Here is a 20994-nt window from a genome sequence, read left to right as displayed (position 1 = left end):
GTTCTCAGTTTTGAAAGAGCCGATGCCTCAGCCGCCCCACACAGCTCTGATTTGCTCTGTAATAAAGGGTGCTGAGGCATGCTGGGAGATGTAGTCCTCTTGCAGCTTGTAGGAGTGTATGGGGCGGAGCAGAGCAGTAGCAGGAGGGATTGCCCCAGTCTGGAGTTGTCATGGAGATGGGGGCAGGGCTTTTACTTCGATTCTGAGTGGTGTCTAGTGATATTTAATAAAGAGTAGAGATGAGAAGTTCGGATCTTTTCAATGATTCGAATCGGATCATTGAAAAGATCCGGATCTTTGATCCGAATCCCGGATCATTTTACTAGGGAAGCATTCGGGGGGGGGGGGGACAGGACTTTCCCTGCAGTGGACAGAGAAGGGGAGGGGGGTGGACAGATAGAGAAGGGGGGACGGTGGACAGAGACAGGCACGGAGTGAACAGAAGGGAGGAGGTGAACGAAGAGGGGTGAGCAGAGAGCAGAAATGTTTTTTTGCACACAATACCCAATTGCAATTATATGCTTTACATATATTTCACCTGTATACTTTGAATGCAAAGGTCTCACAGTGAAGGAAAGCATTCCCCTTTTCTCACCTGGAACAAATCATAAATTTAGGGAGAAGATAAGTGCAGCTGTTTAGAGCAGAGTGCAGGAGGATCATATTGCACAGCAATCACAGTGCCTGTCCTGTCATTCATTCAGCCCAGCACTCTGTCTGCAGAGTTACTGAGCTGTGCTTCTCAGCCAAAAGTTTCCCATTTGTTCACAACTACAACAGACAGCCTATAATCAGCAGCACATTGCAGCCAGTAGTGTGCTCCACACATATCTGGCAGTGGCACCCATGTCCCCTCTCCCAACTACCTGTCCCTGCAAGGCTGGCTCCCCTCCAACTGAGCGATCCATCTCCGCTCTGCTTCCAGGACCCCGATGCCCGCTGAGAGAGGGGGGTGTGCCGCTCCTGGCCCCACCCCTTTTGATCCGAATCTGTTCATTTCGATGATCCGGATGATTTGACTCACAAAAGAGATTCGGAAGATCCGAATTGTTCATGATCCGGACACTAATAAAGAGCCAATTCAGATCCGTAAGAGTCGGTAGCATACATTGACAAAACAGCATACATTTAAAGTGATATACCCCTTGTTAGTACAATCAGTGTCCCCTTGCCCGCTCGCTTCGCTTGGACAACTTTTTATTCTAACTCTATGTCCACTTGGATAGTGGAGATTGCACATCAGCACACAGGCAGCTAACTGGGGTTGAAAAGGTTAATGCTGCTGATGGGCATTATGGGGTTAATGTATGACCTGCATGACTTTGCACATGCTCAGTAGCATTTGTATGCTATTTTGTCGGGTATGCTAAAATGTTGGAACACCTGTTCAGAAGAGCCGATTCTCCCAGAAGAGCCGGAATTCCCATCACTACGGGCTGCCCATTCTGACATTACACCGGACTTCCCATCTCTACTCCTACTGCGCATGCGGGGCAGCGTAATCAGACACAACACCTTTGTAATGACAACTTTTGCAGCCCTACTGCTGAAACGTCACTGCGTAGGAATCAGGAGGCAAAAGGATCCTGCTGCGCATGCGCGTGAGAAAACGGGCTGACGTAGCAGAAAAACATGACGGGCAGCAAAAGCTGTCATTGGACCACCATACTTTTCTTCGGCAAAATAAAGCGTTTGCGTAGGTGTCTATAGTTCACGCAATTTTTTTTTTACGCGTGCGCGTAGTGTCATAATTGTCCTGCCTGAGAAGTGACGTCAGAACCTGGTGAAGATGGCCGCTGAAGTAATGTATCTCGGTGAGGGCATCAGAAAGCGCGTCGCTACTCGCGGCAGGGGTGAATTATCCGAATTCCGAAATGGAACTAAGGTGAGACGTGTCTTTTGTGAGTACCAGCTTTCCAGCAGAAGCGTTTTGTCTTTATATACAGTTTTTTTTTTTACCTTCGCAGACTTTTGTGCTCCCTGATCATTTTACGTTTTGTTGTTGTGCTTCTGCGGACTTTTCGGCACAGAAAAAACCCCCAGTAAACTTTGCGGTTCCACATAGTCCCTTTTATCCTAGGACGGTTCAGCTGCTGCAAGGTCTCTAGTACTCCTGGACGACTGCTGTTCAAAACGAGAAAATTCTCCCTTACATTTCTTAATTACTTTAAAGGGAACCTGCAGTGAGTAAAATTATTTAAAATAAACACATGACGTAGTTGCAAATGACTATTACATACTAAACTCACCGTCAGTTCCTCTCAGAAGCTCACCATTTTCTTCTTACAGTGATCCATTCCAGTTCTGACAAGATTTTGTCAGAACAGAAATATACCAGTTGCTGTCAGTTATATATCAGCAGCTGTCAGTTACAACTGAATGTGCAAGGTAATGTCCATGTTTCCCTATGGCTCAAGTGGGTGATATTACAGTTTAACAGTGTGCTGACCAGGAAGCTGTTATAGGGTAATGGCCATTTTTAAAATGGATGACGGAGAAATCCATTGATCACTGTGGACAAATGGGACGCAGGAGAGGAGAAAGAGATTGAGGAGTAGACTACACAGGAGGTAAGTATGACCTGTGTATGGTTATTTTGACTTTTTATTTTCAGTTCAGATTCTCTTTAACCACTTAAGGACCACAGTCTTTTCGCCCCTTAACCACCCTGGCGTTCTGATAAGATCGCCAGGGAGGCTGCGGGAGGGTTTTTTTTAAATTAAAAAAAAACTATTTCATGCAGCCAACTGAAAGTTGGCTGCATGAAAGCCCACTAGAGGGCGCTCCGGAGGCGTTCTTCCGATCGCCTCCGGCGCCCAGAATAAACAAGGAAGGCCGCAATGAGCGGCCTTCCTTGTTTTGCTTACACCGTCGCCATAGCGACGAGCGGAGTGACGTCATGGACGTCAGCCGACGTCCTGACGTCAGACGCATCCGATCCAGCCCTTAGCGCTGGCCGGAACTTTTTGTTCCGGCTGCGCAGGGCTCAGGCGGCTGGGGGGACCCTCTTTCGCCGCTGCTCGCGGCGAATCGCCGCAGAGCGGCGGCGATCGGGCAGCACACGCGGCTGGCAAAGTGCCGGCTGCGTGTGCTGCACTTTATTTGGGGCAAATCGGCCCAGCAGGGCCTGAGCGGCAGGCTCCGGCGGTACTGGACGAGCTGAGCTCGTCCATACCGCCCAGCTGGTTAAAGAGACTCCGTAACAAAAATTGCATCCTGTTTTTTATCATCCTACAAGTTCCAAAAGCTATTCTAATGTGTTCTGGCTTACTGCAGCACTTTGTACTATCACAGTTTCTGTAATAAATCAATGTATCTTTCCCTTGTCAGACTTGTCAGCCTGTGTCTGGAAGGCTGCCAAGTTCTTCAGTGTTATGGTTCTGCTATACACTCCCCCCTCAGGGTGGAAAGAAACACACAAATGATCTCTTGAGATTCAAAAGGAAGGCTGTATACAGCCTGCTTGTGTATGGATGTATTTTCTATGTGTGGACATACTGTACATCAACCTACTTCCTGTTTTGGTGGCCATTTTGTTTGTTTATAAACAAACTTTTTAAAGCTGTTTTTAACCACTTTTAATACGTCGGGGAGCGGCGAAATTGTGACAGAGGGTAATAGGAGATGTCCCCTAACGCACTGGTATGTTTACTTTTGTGCGATTTTAACAATGCAGATTCTCTTTAAGGACCAGAGCCTTTTTCTCCATTCAGACCACTGCAGCTTTCACGGTTTATTGCTCGGTCATACAACCTACCACCTTAAGGAATTTTACCTCCTTTTCTTGTCACTAATACAGCTTTCTTTTGCTGCTATTTGATTGCTGGTGCGAGTTTTAGTTTTTATTATATTCATCAAAAAAGACATGAATTTTGGCAAAAAAATGACTTTTTTAACTTGCTGTGCTGACATTTTTCAAATAAAGTAAAATTTCCTATACATTTGAGCGCGAAAGTTATTCTGCTACATGTCTTTGATTAAAAAAAAAAAAAACCATTCCGTGTATATTTATTGGATTGGGTAAAAGTTATAGCGTTTACAAACTATGGTGCCAAAAGTGAATTTTCCCATTTTCAAGCATGTCTGACTTTTTCTGCGCACCTGTCAGGTTTCATGAGGGGCTAAAATTCCAGGATAGTACAAATACCCCCCAAATGACCCCATTTTGGAAAGAAGACATCCCAAAGTATTCAGTGAGAGGCATGAGAGGCATGGTGAGTTCATAGAAGATTTTATTTTTTGTCACAAGTTAGCGGAAAATGACACTTTGTGACAGTTTCCATTTCTTCTAACTTGCGACAAAAAAAAAATGAAATCTGCCACGGACTCACTATGCTCCTCTCTGAATAGAGAGTGTTCACTGTCCTGGCATTTTGGGGGGTGCCTAATTGTAAGCACCCCTGTAAAGCCTAAAGATGCTCATTGGACTTTGGGCCCCTTAGCGCAGTTAGGCTGCAAAAAAGTGCCACACATGTGGTATTGCCGTACTCAGGAGAAGTAGTATAATGTGTTTTGGGGTGTATTTTTACACATACCCATGCTGGGTGGGAGAAATATCTCCGTAAATGACAATTGTTTTATTTTTTTTACACACAATTGTCTATTTATAGAGATATTTCTCCCACTCAGCATGGGTATGTGGAAAAATACACCCCAAAACACATTATACTACTTCTCCTGAGTACGGCGATACCACATGTGTGGCACTTTTTTGCACCCTAACTGCGCTAAGGGGCCCAAAGTTCAATGAGTACCTTTAGGATTTCACAGGTCATTGCGACATTTGGTTTCAAGACTACTCCTCACGGTTTAGGGCCCCTAAAATGCCAGGACAGTATAGGAACCCCACAAATTACCCCATTTTAGAAAGAAGATACCCCAAGGTATTCCGTTAGGAGGATGGTGAGTTCATAGAAGATTTTTTTTTTTTTTTTTTTTTTGTCACAAGTTAGCGGAAATTGATTTTAATTGTTTTTTTCACAAAGTGTCATTTTCCGCTAACTTGTGACAAAAAATAAAATCTTCTATGAACTCATCATACACCTAACAGAATACCTTGGGGTGTCTTCTTTCTAAAATGGGGTCACTTGTGGGGTTCCTATACTGCCCTGGCATTTTAGGGGCCCTAAACCGTGAGGAGTAGTCTTGAACCCAAATGTCTCAAAATGACCTGTGAAATCCTAAATGTACTCATTGGACTTTGGGCCCCTTAGCACAGTTAGGCTGCAAAAAAGTGTCACACATGTGGTATCGCTGTACTCAGAAGAAGTAGTATAATGTGTTTTGTGGTGTATTTTTACATATAACCATACTGGGGGGGAGAAATCTCTGTAAATGACACATTTTTTGATTTTTTTTTTTTACACACAATTGTCCATTTACAGAGAGATTTCTCCCACCCAGCATGGGTATGTGTAAAAATACACCACAAAACACATTATACTACTTCTCCTGAGTATGGCGATACCACATGTGTGACACTTTTTTTGCAGCCTAGGTGCGCTAAGGGGCCCAACGTCCTATTCACAGGTCATTTTGAGGCATTTGTTTAACAATGGTTAATTTGCATATATTCAGCAGTGGTGCCTGGGAGACATCTCGAGCTCACTCCAACCTGAATTATCGCAAATTCTTTCTGTTTTAGGAAAGCAAATTTTTGTTTTTCCCAAGGTATTCTGTTAGGTGTATGATGAGTTCATAGAAGATTTTATTTTTCGTCACAAGTTAGCGGAAAATGACACTTTGTGAAAAAACAATAAAATCCAATTTCCGCTAACTTTTGACAAAAAATAAAATCTTTTATGAACTTATCATACCCCTAACGGAATACCTTGGGGTGTCTTCTTTCTAAAATGGGGTCACTTGTGGGGTTCCTATACTGCCCTGGCATTTTATGGGCCCAAAACTGTGAGTAGTCTGGAAACTAAATTTCTCAAAATGACTGTTCAGGGGTATAAGCATCTGCAAATTTTGATGACAGGTGGTCTATGAGGGGGCAAATTTTGTGGAACCGGTCATAAGCAGGGTGGCCTCTTAGATGACAGGATGTTTTGGGCCTGATCTGATGGATAGGAGTGCTAGGGGGGTGACAGGAGGTGATTGATGGGTGTCTCAGGGGGCGGTTAGAGGGGAAAATAGATGCAATCAATGCACTGGGGAGGTGATCAGAAGGGGGTCTGAGGGGGATCTGAGGGTTTGGCCGAGTGATCAGGAGCCCACACGGGGCAAATTAGGGCCTGATCTGATGGGTAGGTGTGCTAGGGGGTGACAGGAGGTGATTGATGGGTGTCTCAAGGTGTGATTAGAGGGGGGGAAATAGATGCAAGCAATGCACTAGCGAGGTGATCAGGGCTGGGGTCTGAGGGCGTTCTGAGGTGCGGGCGGTTGATTGGGTGCCCGCAAGGGGCAGATTAGGGTCTAATCTGATGGGTAACAGTGACAGGTGGTGATAGGGGGTGATTGATGGGTAATTAGTGGGTGTTTAGAGGAGAGAAGAGATGTAAACACTGCACTTGGGAGGTGATCTGATGTCGGATCTGCGGGCGATCTATTGGTGTGGGTGGGTGATCAGATTGCCCGCAAGGGGCAGGTTAGGGGCTGATTGATGGGTAGCAGTGACAGGGGGTGATTGACGGGTGATCAGGGGGGATAGATGCATACAGTACACGGGGGGGGGGGGGGGGTCTGGGGAGAATCTGATGGGTGGGGGGGGGTGATCAGGAGGGAGTAGGGGGCAGATTAGGGACTAAAAAAAAAAAATAGCGTTGACAGATAGTGACAGGGAGTGATTGATGGGTGATTAGGGGGGTGACTGGGTGCAAACAGTGGTCTGGGGGGTGGACGGGGGGGGGTCTGAGGGGTGCTGTGGGCGATCAGGGGGCAGGGGGGGGGGGGGGGGGAAATCAGTGTGCTTGGGTGCAGACTAGGGTGGCTGCAGCCTGCCCTGGTGGTCCCTCGGACACTGGGACCACCAGGGCAGGAGGCAGCCAGTATAATAGGCTTTGTATACATTACAAAGCCTATTATACATACGTGCAGCGGCGATCCGGGTGCTAGTAACCCGCCGGCGCTTCCGAACGGCCGGCGGGTTACAGCGAACGGTGGGTGGAGCCAGTCCCCGGCGGCTGATCGCGTCACGAATGACGCGATCGCCGCATAGCCACTCCCGCAGCCGCCCCCGCCGATGGGCGTATTGCGGTCGTTTGGGCCCGGACTTTGCCGCCGCCCATCGGCTGGGGGCGGTCCTTAAGTGGTTAAAGAGAACCCGAGGTGGGTTTGTGAAATCCTATTAGGACACAGAGCAGGGGCGTTACTAGGATCCTAAGTGATCTGGGGCAGTTTTGGGCACTCCCGACAGAAAATGGGTGTGGCCACGCACCAGAATCTGGGTGTGGTCATGGGTGGAGCCAAATTTATATGAACTTAAAGGACACATCCAAGCATAATAAAAAATCCACTTACCTGGGGCTTCCTACAGCCACTGCCTGCCGATCTGTGCCCATGCCGCACCTTCGCTCCACGCTGGTGGTCCTGCGTTCCCTCGGTGTAGGATTCCTGCTGCGCCTGCGCGAGTGGCTCTGAGTTGCGCTGACGTCAATTGGACTGTACAGCGCAGGCGCAGAACCACTGCACCTGCGCTGTACAGTCCAGATGACGTCAGTGCAACCAGTGAACCGCACACTGGAGCGCAGAGAGAGCTGATGCGGAAGCCGACCTGGCGAGGTTGACTTCGTCACCGGAGGGGACCAGGAGCCACCGGAGCTGCGGAGAGGGCACAGGATGGATGCCAGGGGCTGGAAGAAGCCCCATGTAAGTGGATTTTTTTTATTTTCCTTGGACCACTCCTTTAACAGCAGTATTAGGCCTGCCCAGCAAAATGTTGGGTGAAGCTCCCTCTTCAAACCAACAAAAATGCAGCATATCACATAAATAGTCACTTAAACACAACTAGGCAGAGTTACCTGCCTTCTGTGCTGGCAGTACTGGCTTTCTGCTGAGTGGGCTGGCCTGCTGCCAGTTTATCTGGCAGTTACCCCATAGCATTCCCTGACCTTCTAGTGGACCCCCTCCGATGCTCCCATGAGCCTCCCATTCAGGCACCACAACTGACTCTGCTTTGGAGACATCCGGGGCACCCCAAAATAGATCCAGGGCACGTGCCACTGATCTTTGGGGCTAGCAACACCCCTGACACAGAGGCACATTCTGTATATAATGAGCAGCCTCTGTGTCATTACAGTGTGTATCCAGGCCCCCCCAAGGGTCTGCTGTCTCCCATAAAAAAAATTGCCAGGCTAGCGACACACAGATTGTCGCTAGTCTGTTATTTACCTCTGAGTGTCAGTCAGCGCTGCTCCCCACCCGTGTCCTTTCCCTCCCCGCCTCTGTAAGCTTCCTCTAATCGGCTTGCAGAGGCGGGAAGGGACACGGGCGGGAAACCGCGTTATATAGGAGGCCAGGGAGCAGCGCTGACTGACACACAGAGCTAAATGACAAACTAGCGACAATCTGCGTGTCACTAGACTGGCGGTTTATTTTTATGAGGGGACAGCAGAGCCCGGAGGAGCCTGGATACACACTGTAAGGACACTGGGGCTGCTCATTGTATACAGAATGTGCCTCTGTCCTAATAGGATTTCGGGGGAGAGTGTTGTCCTTGATAATGTTTTTGGCCCTTCTTATACAGCGCGTTTTATACAACAGTTCCAGTGATGGTAGTTCAGTGCCCGTAAGGGCTTCTGCTGTTTTAAAAGAAACCAGAGCTGATAGAAATTACGTTTTATACATACCTGGGGCTTCCTCCAGCCCCATGCACACGGATCGCTCCCACGCTGCCGTCCTCAGTCTTCTTCCTCTTCGGTACCGGGTCCCATAACTTCAGGCAGTTGCAGCCAGTCTGTGCAAAAGAAGTGCGCCCTCTACGTATCTCTCCCCTGGACAGCTTGTCTGCGATGGTGACTCCCAAAAATTTGAAACTAGAAACTTTATCCACTGCCTCTGCATTGATCATTATTGGTCTGTGAGTGGTGTTTTTGGTGGTCCTAAACAGGGCTATGGAGTTGGAGTCGGAGCAATTTTGGGTGCCTGGAGTCGGGAAAAAATGCATTAAAAATAATGTGTATATAAACAGTAATAGCTGTGTTCAGTCCACAAAAATGAAATAAACCAATCAAAATTAGTTACTTGTGCTGCTTCAATAAAGCAGTTCCCGTATTTTTAAAGTCAGATATACATATCTGATTGTGACTGTATGTATGATGTGTACACAGGAATCTCTTATATATACGAAATAACATCTATGCTGTACGAATAAAGCCTGATGTGTAGCCGTGTCACTAATAGAGATGGTCATTGAGATGGAAATAATTCTGCATTGATGCTGGTTTATGCAAATGTATGCACTCTCTTTGCTCATGAAATCAAATAATTTGAAGTGTTAAAATCTGGTTTAGTGACTACAAATTAAAGGGTACCTGAGATGGATGAAAAGAAAAGTGTTATACATACCTGGGGCTTCTTCCAACCCCCTTCAGGCTAATCAGTCCCTCGCTGTCCTCCTCCGCCACCTGGATCTTCTGCTATGAGTCCTGGTAATTCAGCCAGTCAGAGCAGTCTGGCTATGTGCCGCTTCCACAGCCAGGAGCATTTTGCACCTGCGCAATAGTGCTGTGCAGGTGTAGTACTCTCCCGGCGGCGGAGTGTGTGCATGCGCACTACACCAGACTGGCTTAAGTACCTAGACTCATAGCAGAAGATCCAGGTGGCGGACGAGGACAGCGAGGGACTGATTAGCCTGAAGGGGGCTGGAGGAAGCCCCAGGTATGTATAAAACTTTAATTTAATCTGTCTCAGGTTTACTTTGTAACACAGTAGTACTATACTCTACATATGCACTCCCTACAGAGCTGCAGGGAATCCACTGAGAATGTTGTGCACATTGAACACAGAGGTCTTGTCTATCACCCATAAACCTTGTTCAGATTGTGCATGAAGAATGTGTAATAGAGGAAGAATCTCCTCATTCCCCTGCAGAGTACCTGCACATCACTCTTACATGTACCCACGGTTACATTGCCTACGTCCTGATAGATGTTTGTTCCGGCCTGTACCTTTTACAAGTACTCTTACCAAGGACTAGTTTTAGTCTAAAGGGAATAAATCTAGTAGTCTACATATCCTTCTCACTTCAGTTGTCTTGTAAAATTCCTAAGCGTTGGCAGTTAAGAGACTAATTTCACGTTACATACTGTTAATCAACAAAATTGTAATATGCAAATTAGAGGAGTCGGTGGAATCCTAAACTGAGGAGTCGGAGTCGGTGGATTTTTGGTCCGACTCTACAGCCCTATTCCTAAAGTCCAGAATAACTTCTTTGGTCTTTTTTGTATTTAATAATAAATCACAAGAGGTAGCGCTCACAGTTAATCACTCTTTCCCTAAATGTACACCTGTTCGCCTCCTCTTATGTCCAATTGCAATTTCCTTCAAGAGGTGGCGCTCACTGTGTACAATGATGATGTCAACACTAACCATACAATAATTGGAATATCACAATTGTTAGCATATCATAACATGTAATAGTGGTTTACAGTAAATTCACCCCCCCCCCCCCCCCACAAAATGAGTCCAAATCTGAAAAGTCTCTTGCTAAATCCACAGGACACCCTCAGCTTCACATATACATGAAAGAATAATCCTCAGCAATTGGTAAATTTCCAAGAGATAGAGATGCCCTCCACCAGCACCCTTTGTGTGCCACTCACCGCATCCACTGACCGCAAAGGTCAGTAAAAGCCTTGGGACAGTTCCCGGGTCGTCCCCCACCTCTGCGAGCAAAACACAGCAACAATTCTCCCAGATTGTCTTCAATATTGAGTTACCTCAAAGGAAAACTCCACATAGGGTAATACCGTTTAAAAAATGTTTATTAAAACAATCGATTGCACTCACATGTTCCTCAGGTTAATAGTAGCTCAGAGTTTTAAAACGGGCTCTCCCCCGTAATGGTGGCCTAGGCTGGCAGGCTTCCGTCCCCTGGGGCTCACTACCCACACCGCCGCGCGCTCGGTGCACTTTAGGATTCCCCTCCTGGTTCTGTCTCGCCGCCTCCACGCCACTCCGTGATGTCTAATCCCGCTTCCGCATCAGGCTCCGCCCTATCGATTTCGTCACTCAGTGACTCATCAGGGGCAGAGTCAGGACTGAGTCAGCCACTTTCATACCTTATATTTAACTCTTTCAGGCAGAGAAAGAAAAAAAGGAACACAGCATAGTTATTTGTGTGCTAGGCACTGTACATACACATGTCTATCTCATTATGTCACATTTCAGTTCGGGTATCCTTTAAGGCATGAGGGGACTACACCCAATGAGAGAGGTTGAATATTTGTGTAAAAACCTCCACTAGCTGGCTAGCTTATGGCTGGAGCACACGTCCTCGCACACCATCAGGACCTGCAGCTTTCCTGGTGTTGATATTTGTGAGTGCCTTCCGCACTTCACGTACAGTGGAGGAAATAATTATTTGACCCCTCACTGATTTTGTAAGTTTGTCAAATGACAAAGAAATGAAGTCTCAGAACAGTATCATTTCAATGGTAGGTTTATTTTAACAGTGGCAGATAGCACATCAAAAGGAAAATCGAAAAAATAACCTTAAATAAAAGATAGCAACTGATTTGCATTTCATTGAGTGAAATAAGTTTTTGAACCCTCTAACAATAAGACTTAATACTTAGTGCAAAAACCCTTGTTTGCAAGCACAGAGGTCAAACGTTTCTTGTAATTGATGACCAAGTTTGCACACATTTTAGGAGGAATGTTGGTCCACTCCTCTTTGCAGATCATCTCTAAATCCCTAAGGTTTCGAGGCTGTCTCTGTGCAACTCTGAGCTTGAGCTCCCTCCATAGGTTTTCTATTGGATTAAGGTCCGGAGACTGACTAGGCCACTCCATGACTTTAAATGTGCTTCTTCTTGAGCCACTCCTTTGTTGCCTTTGCTGTATGTTTTGGGTCATTGTCGTGCTGGAACACCCATCCACGACCCATTTTCAGTTTCCTGGCAGAGGGAAGGAGGTTGTCGTTCAGGATTTCACGATACATGGCTCTGTCCATTTTCCCGTTAATGCGATTAAGTTGTCCTGTGCCCTTAGCAGAAAAACACCCCCAAAGCAAAATGTTTCCACCCCCATGCTTGACGGTGGGGACGGTGTTTTGGGGGTCATAGGCAGCATTTTTCTTCCTCCAAACACAGCGAGTTGAGTTAATGCCAAAGAGCTCTATTTTGGTCTCATCAGACCACAGCACCTTCTAGTCATTCACAGAATCATTCAGGTGTTCATTGGCAAACTTCAGACGGGCCTGCACATGTGCCTTCTTGAGCAGGGGGACCTTGCGAGCCCTGCAGGATCTTAATCCATTGCGGTGTAATGTGTTTCCAATGGTTTTCTTGGTGACTGTGTGGTCCCTGCTAATTTGAGGTCATTCACTAACTCCTCCCGTGTAGTTCTAGGATGCTTTTTCACCTTTCTCAGAACCCTTAACACCCCACGAGGTGAGATCTTGCGTGGAGCCCCAGAGCGAGGTCGATTGATGGTCATTTTGTGCTCCTTCCATTTTCAAACAATTGCACCAACAGTTGTCACCTTCTCTCCCAGCTTCTTGCTAATAGTTTTGTAGCCCATTCCAGCCTTGTGCAGGTCTACAATTTTTGTCTCTGACATCCTTGGACAGCTCTTTGGTCTTTCCCATGTTGGAGAGTTTGGAGTCTGCTTGATTGATTGATTCTGTGGACAGGTGTCTTTTATACAGGTGACTAGTTAAGACAGGTGTCCTTAATGAGGGTGACTAATTGAGTAGAAGTGTTTAACCACTCTGTGGGAGCCAGAACTCTTAATGGTTGGTAGGGGTTCAAAAACTTATTTCACTCAATGAAGTGCAAATCAGTTGCTATCTTTTATTTAAGGTTATTTTTTCGATTGTCCTTTTGATGTGCCATCTGCCACTGTTAAAATAAACCTACCATTGAAATGATACTGTTCTGAGACTTTTCATTTCTTTGTCATTGGACAAACTTACAAAATCAGTGAGGGGTCAAATAATTATTTCCTCCACTGTATGTGAAGGACTAATGGCTGTGAGTCTGTAGTGGGCCCAAAGTTGACTGGAGGCTGATTAATTTCTTTTTTTCAAATCTGGCAAAGAAGTTAAAGTGGACCTGAACTCAGTGTCCTCTCTGCTCTAAAAGATATGCAACAGCATAATAACCGTTAAACAAAAACCATTTTTGTTACTGCTGAAACAAATCCTGCAGCAAAGAATCACGCCGGCACCATCCAGTATCTTAAAGGAGTTATCAGGGTAAATTTACAAAATAGGTGCTACTTACCTGGGGCTTCCTCCAGCCCCAAGCTCCCAGCATGTCCCTCGCCGCAGCTCTGCAGTCAGCCATTCGCCGTTGCTCGTTCCCGATCCCCGACGATGGCGTCAGGCCGACCTCCAGGTCAATATCTAGGCTAAACTCTCAAAATGCATACAGCGTGCATTTCTCTGTTCAGGTCCACTTTAAGTTCCTCTGCTAGGCTGGGAATGTTATTGGCCAGTATGTATACATTGCCATTCTTCTTTTTGTAATCTGTGAATAGTTTAATTTTTGCCACATCATTTTTGAGTCATTATCAAAGTTCTCCTCAATCCTTTGTTTGCACTTACATTTTGCATGTTGGATGCCTTTTTTCTGACTAGCTCTGGCTGTATAATCCATTACCTTGTCTCCTAGTTCAGTGGGATCTGAACTTTTTTTTTTTTGTATGGATAGCTTTGGTATTTGCATATCAGAAAGTAACTTTCCTGATTTAATTTATACTTTGTGGAAGCCTGCCTTCACCCTCCCTTTTGTTAGTAAACTTGAGTAATGCTGGGAATACACAGCTCGATTTTGAGCCATTAAGATGGCTCGATAAAAAATTTCCGACATGTCCAATCACTGTTAAATCGTTTTGCCACTCGATTCAGCATTGAAGTGAATTTAAACAAGATAAGATTAACAAGCGGAAGTTAAGAGAATCGAGCGGGCAAAACGATTGGACGCAGAATTGAGCGCCAGAATCGACCCGTGTATTCCCAGAATTAGGGAGTATTTTTCAGTCTTTGTATGTGATGCAGTTGTTTGAAAGATATTCCCTGTAGAAGTTAGTGTTGATATTACCGAGTAGCTACATACTCGTAGCTACTTGGAATCAAAATTTAAATGAGACCGCTATGACCAGGTGGGGGTGGCTGCTCCCGCATAGGGTTGTCGTGGTATACTGGTATGACGGTATACCACGGTTTGATTGTGCATAGTAATCATACCATGCACAATCTCGTTTTTCCGGAAGGCGAGGTATCGTAGCGGCGGGGATGCGACGTAGCACGCACGAACTGCGGCGTGGATAAATAAATACTCACTTGCTGGCAGCCAGGTCCATCCTGCACACTTTACTGGCTTCATTCTTCTTCCTGTTCTTGCATCACATTTCCCTGAAACGGTGCCCCCTGGGTGCTATTATAAGGAAATGATGCAAGAACAGGAAGTAGAATGAAGCCAGCACAGCGTGCAGGATGGACCTGGATTCCGGCAAGTGAGTATTTATAACCACCCTGCGTCCCCACTCCCTCCCCCCGGCTCTTAATGCTGCGACCACCTAATTCTGGCTACACCTATCCCTAGCTCTCTATGCCGTGGCCACCTACTACTGGCTACACCTATCCCTCGCTGCCTATGCTGCGGCCACCTACTACTGGCTACACCTATCCCTTGCTACCTATGCTACTGTCACATACTACTGGCTACACCTAACCCTGGATATCTATGCTGCAGCCACCTAATACTGAGGTACGGAGGCACATTATTTAATGCAAGGGGGGGTGGGTCCAAATTGTATAATACCGTCATACCGTATTTCATACTTTGGAATTTCATACTGTTGCAACCCTACTCCCGCATGTCCTCTTAACTCAGGAGGAGGAATTGTAGGAGTGACATGAAAGGAGATGTGGGACGCAAAGGATCAGACTGCCACATTGATATGTTAACCCCTCCTCTCCTGCGGTCACAGCTGTCCCATTTATACACTTTGCATCCAGACACCCCCCCCCCCCCCCCCCCCCCCAAGACGAGATGGGCTTTCATTGTATAGTATTTTTTCCCCCAAACAATTCTGTGTTCTGTGCATTTTACCCTCCCTGGCGGTAACCCCGAGCTTCGCTAGCCACCGGGAGTTTAGTGCAGAGCAATGGAGCACAGTGGGGGTTTTTTTTACTCGCCTCCTGGGGCATCCAGACTCAGGCAGCTATTCTACTTGCTCTCCATGGAGGCTCTGAATCCCTTTAATGAGATCACTGTCAGTGATCTCACTACAGAGTTACAGCGCCATTCAGAAGAAGGAGGGAAAATTGCAGCGCTGGAGCCCAGGGAGGTGAGTGAGTGCAGGGGCTGCTGCTGGCTTTCTGGTAGCATGATTTTTTTTTCCTAGTTTTAGCATCTGAAACATTCAGAAAAGACCCTAAAATCCAGAAATAATCATACCGCCAGGCAGGGCTGTGGAGTTTTTGGGTACCTGGAGTCGGGAAGAAAATGCTCCTACTCCTAATGAATTTAAACTGTAATTAAAATAGAAATTATGATACAATCTTCTTTTTCTAAGATAATGTTCATCATAAATAATTTATACAGTAATAGCTCTGCTTAGTCCACAAAAATGAAATAAACCAATCAAAGAAGAGTTACTTGTGCTGCTTCAATAAAGCAGTCCCCGTATTTTTAAAGTCAGATATACATATCTGATTGTGACTGTATATATGATGTGTACACAGGAATCTCTTATATATGTTATGGCCAGAACCCGAAGTTTGGCCACTTCGGGTTCTGGCCGGCCAATGTGCGAAGTGGCTGCGGCCAATGTAAGAAATGCGTGTCCCCGAGAGTCGTTCGTCGCGCCAGGGAAGCAGAGATGCAGGAACGAACAGCAGGATTCCCTGCCACCACTAACTACTCTCGGGGACACGCGTGTCCCCGCCGGCTGCCCATAGGAGAGAGCGAGGCAGGGGGAGGAGAGAGAGGCAGAGCAAAAGCCGGCAGCTTCATCTGTTACATTGCCGCCGGCTTCATTTCATTAAATTAACTAAGTTGTGATAAATTTGGCCGCAGCGACACGTCCAGAAGATACATTAATGTTACAGGAATCATTCCATTTCTCACATGCGCCGCGGCCACTTCGCACATTCGCCGGCCAGAACCCAAAGTGGCCAGCCAGAACGAGAAGTGGCCAAACTTCGGGTTCTGGCTGTAACATATATACTAAATAACATCTATGCTATAAGAATAAATCCTTATGTGTAGCTGTGTCACTAATAGAGATGGTCAATGAGATGGAAATAATTCTGCGCTGATGCTGATCTATGCACTCCCTTTGCTCATGAAATCAAATAATATGATATGTTGTTAAAATTTGGTTTGATGACTACGAATTAAAGGATACCTGAGACGGATGAAAAGAAAAGTTTTATACAAACCTGGTGCTTCCTCCAGCCCCCTTCATGCTAATCAGTCCCTCGCTGTCCTCCTCTGCCACCTGTATCTTCTGCTATGAGTCCCGGTAATTCAGCCAGTCAACGCAGTCTGGCCGTGTGCATTCTGCACCTGCGCAATAGTGCTGCGCAAGTGTAGTACGCTCCAGGCGGCGGAGTTTGTGCATGCGCACTACGCCCAACTGGCTCAAGTACCTGGGCGAATAGCAAAGGATCCAGCTGGCGGAGGAGGACAGCAAGGGACTGATTAGCCTGAAGAGGGCTGCAGGAAGCCCACAGTATGTATAAAACTTAAATTTAATCTGTCTCAGTATAATGCTGGATACACACGTTGCATTTCCGCGTCGATGCGGCGTTCGATTCGCGTCGATTCGATTATTTGACATACTTTACATGGCATTCGACCTAAAAATAATCGAAATGCTCGGAAATAATCGAATCGCCGCATTGAACGCGGAAACGCAACGTGTGTATCCAGCATTAGGGAAGACGCCGAGAGCCCAGTATAGTGTAGTATGTACTGTAAATTGGGTATGGAAGGTAAGTATAGGTAGGTTATAATCACAAACAAGGGTTACCGTCCAGGTAACCACTATGAAGGCAGGTAAGGTGATTAGACCTGTCCCCACTCAGGATTAAGAAGTCGCTCTCTGTAGATCGGGAAAAAGGAAGAATTCCCCTTCACCAGGGGTGGAAACAACTGCAAAAGTAGTACAGAGGCGCCAACAGGGTAAAAACAATATTTCTTTAAAATGGATAAAATGCAGTAGGTAGCTGTGGACTTACCCCTCCAAAACAGACACAAAAAAATTGCTGTTTTAAGCAAAAATCAGTTTATTTACATACTCCGAACAAGGTACAACGCGTTTCACGGGTATATCCCACTTCCTCAGGCAATAAATAAAATAAATAGAAGCGTATCCCTGTTGACAGAAGACAGTATGCTAAGTACTCATACAGACAGCCAAGATATAAAAAAATTATTATACAAAAATGTAAAAAAAATTATATATAGAGTATTTTCATAAAATGGGCTTTGAATTAAATATATATCTGTGTATATGCGTGCTCATATTTTTCTTTCTCATACATATTAACACAGGGGTATATAGTGTATTCTAAGTATAATAGGTTGTGGGGAAAGAAACTGGGGGGGAAGGGGGGGGGGGTGATGGGTTTTTTTTTTTTTTTTTCCTGGGGGGCAGGGGAGCGATCAATGTGTGGACAGTAAGAGAAGCAATCTTATATGCATATAGGTCTTACATGTGCAAGCATAGGGAATGGTGAGGTGTGTGGATAAAGAGTATTCCTACATACAAAAAATTAAAATGAAGTGCTTAAAAAGGGGTTAAATAAAGTAATCAAAAGACTCACCCAATGCGGTCCGGTACATAGCCTGGCGCCTCTGTACCGAGCAATGTTGGAATGAGGCCTTTTATACTGTGTTAATCCCTTATTAGGGGGCAATTAGCCAATGGGAGGGAGAGTGTGGGTGTGCATCATCAGTGTGGGCCGTCGCTCTGTGTATGACATCACTCACATGTCTAATGCAGTCCTCATAATAAGAGCTGGTGAGGGCAGGATTTGCGTGTCTGATGTTGTGGTGGCTGGATAGCGCACTGGTCAAGGGCTCTGTCTCTGACACAGGAGACCCGAGTTCGAATCCCGGCTCTGCCTGCTCAGCAAGCCAGCACCCACTCAACAGGAGACACCGGGCAAAATCTTCCATATAAAATGTATCTAACCTGCCAGTATGTCGGTTAGGACAGGCAGCATGTTGAGAAGGGGATTTTATGCCTATTTGGGGGGATACCTCATTTTGAAAAATCAACATAAAAGTAGATATAACATTAAAAATCAATGTGGTGATAAAAAAAATTAATAGTGCATGAGTAATAAACGAGATAAAAATGATGAATAGTGTAAAACATAACATAAGACCATTAGACCAATAGTATTTAACCCCTTTTTAAGCACTTAACTCTAATTTTTTGTATGTAGGAATACTCTTTATCCACACACCTCACCAGTCCCTATGTTTGCACATGTAAGACCTATATGCATATAAGATTTCTTCTCTTACTAGTCCACACACTGATCACTTCCCCCCCCCCCCCACCTAGAAAAAACGCAACACCCCCCCCCCCCCCGCCCCCACCCCCAGTTTCTTTCCCCACAACCTATGCCTTACCTTGGTCATCCACCATTGAGTTCCCACCCTCATCCTTTAGGAGTCCTATACAGTCAACCTTTCTTTTTTTCGAGTTGATGTACTTTTAAAACTTTTTTGGGTTAGATTTGATATCCCTATCAATTTCATTTTCAGCTTCAATCTTTGCCAGCCTAATTTCTTTTTATTGCACTCCTTTATAATTGCTTAGTGCAGCCTCGGTCCCCTCCTGTTTTAGGACCTTTATAGGCATTCTTTTTCCTCTTCATTGTATCTCTAACCTTTGTATTCATCCATAGAGGCCTTTTTTATTCCTAGACATTTTGTTTCCATATGGGATATACATACTACAATATTGATTGAGAATAAGTTTTTTTAAAAGCTTGCCATTTCCCTTCAGTGTCCTCCCCTTGTAGTACATTATCCCAGTTCACCAAACGTAGTGCCTGCCTAGGTTGATTGAACTTTGCTTTTTTAAAATTCATAGTTTTAGTGGTCCCGCTGCCCCGTAGCCTATCAGTCACCAGATCAAACGTTATCATGTTGTGATCACTATTTCCCAAATGTTCTTGAACCTGCACATTTGATACATTATCTGGCCTATTAGAAATGATCAGATCCAGTAACGCATTCCCCCTAGTTGGTTCCGTTACCATTTGAGTCAAGTAATTGTCCTGTAGTGCTGCCAGAAATCTGCTGCTTTTACCAGAATGAGTAGCCTCAATACTCCAGTCAATGTCTGGAAAGTTGAAGTCGCCCATAACTATGACCTCATTTTTACTTGCAGCATTTTCATTCTGCTGTAGTAATCGCAGTTTTGCAGCTTCATTAATGATTCTTGGGAGGATGGGGGAGTTTTTTTCCTGTTCATAGATCAATAAAAATTGTCATATCTTCTCAGTGGAAATATTCTGAGAATAGATTGTTTATCCCAAGATCTTTTAAAAGGAGGTTCCCCTTTAAACAGCTAGATCAGGAGCATCCCTCTCAGGGGGGGTCCCAGGCTACAGTCTCGGTGGTCAGGCAGCAGGTCTCCTGGCGAAGCTCCATTCCACCTCGGTGGTTACGGAAGTTCATCTGCTTTGAAATGATTGCACTGATGCAAACTCATGAGGGCGTGCGTTCCACGGAGCCTCCCGGGGGAAGTCGCCACTCGGTAACTTCCGCAGGCTGGAGGCGGACCAGGGCGCCACGTGGGACGCCGTGTGGTGTCTACTCCAACAGACATACTGAGAGGCAGCAGCATCTACTAGCAGCCCTAGGCTGACGCTGCTCCCTCTGCCAGGGCTGTGGAGTCGGAGTCCTGGAGTCGGGAAAAAATGCACCGACTCCTAATTTAAACTGTAATTAAAATAGAAAATATGATAAAATGTTCTATTTCTCAGATAATAGTCATCATAAATTATATATACAGTAATAGCTGTGCTTAGTCCACAAAAAATGAAATAAACCAATCAAAATTAGTTACTTGTGCTGCTTCAATTAGCAGTCCCCGTATTTTTTAAAGTCAGATATACATATCTGATTGTGACTGTATATATGATGTGTACACCATATTTACTAAATAACATCTATGCTGTAAGTATAAAGCCTGATGTGTAGCCGTGTCACTAATAGAGATGGTCAATGAGATGGAAATATTTCTGTGTTGATTCTGATTTATGCAAATGTACTCTTTGCTCATGAAATCAAATAATTTGATATGTTGTTAAAATTTGGTTTGGTGACTACGAATTAAATGGTACCTGAGAAGGATGAAAATAAGTTTTATACATACCTGGGGCTTCTTCCAGCCCCCTTCCGGCTAATCAGCCCCTCGCTGTCCAACTCCACCACTTGGATCTTCTGCTATGAGTCCTGGTAATTCAGCCAGTCAGTGCATTCCGGCTGCATGCCGCTTCCTCAGCCAGGAGCGTTCTGCACCTGCGCAATAGTGCTGCGCAGGTGTAGTACGCTCCCGGAGGCGGAGTGTGTGCATGCACACTACGCCAGACTGGCTCAAGTACCTGTACTCATAGCAGAAGATCCAGGTAGCGGAGGAGGACAGCGAGGGACTGATTAGCCTGAAGGGGGCTGGAGGAAGCCCCAGGCATGTATAAGGCAGGGGTCACACTTGTCTTTCAGTTTCTACACTTTTCAGAAAACTGAAAGACAAATGTGACCTCTACCTTACAACAGCTAATGTAATTTATAGAGAAAACTGACAAATTGCGCAAGATGTCAGTTTTTTTTCTGCATGCGAAATCTGCATTAA

General features: G+C 45.6%; 1 protein-coding gene across 2 annotated transcripts in view; it reads left to right on the top strand.

Moving 5' to 3' along the window:
* The first annotated feature begins 1593 nt into the window (after window positions 1–1593).
* Window positions 1594–20994, top strand: part of AIP (aryl hydrocarbon receptor interacting protein) — a 477802-nt gene continuing 458401 nt past the window's right edge. Inside the window, exon 1 of one of the 2 annotated variants that reach the window (XM_068255197.1) lies at window positions 1594–1885. In XM_068255197.1, the coding sequence (XP_068111298.1) occupies window positions 1790–1885 (96 nt within the window). In that variant the 5' untranslated portion in view covers window positions 1594–1789. The remainder of the gene's footprint in view (window positions 1886–20994) is intronic. The other variant, XM_068255196.1, reaches the window with a different exon arrangement.

The sequence above is a fragment of the Hyperolius riggenbachi genome, chromosome 10 (genome assembly GCF_040937935.1).
Source record: "Hyperolius riggenbachi isolate aHypRig1 chromosome 10, aHypRig1.pri, whole genome shotgun sequence".
NCBI classification, from domain to species: Eukaryota; Metazoa; Chordata; class Amphibia; order Anura; family Hyperoliidae; genus Hyperolius; species Hyperolius riggenbachi.
The sequence above is the reverse complement of the archived record's forward strand: the minus strand, read 5'-3'. Positions and strand labels throughout refer to the sequence as shown.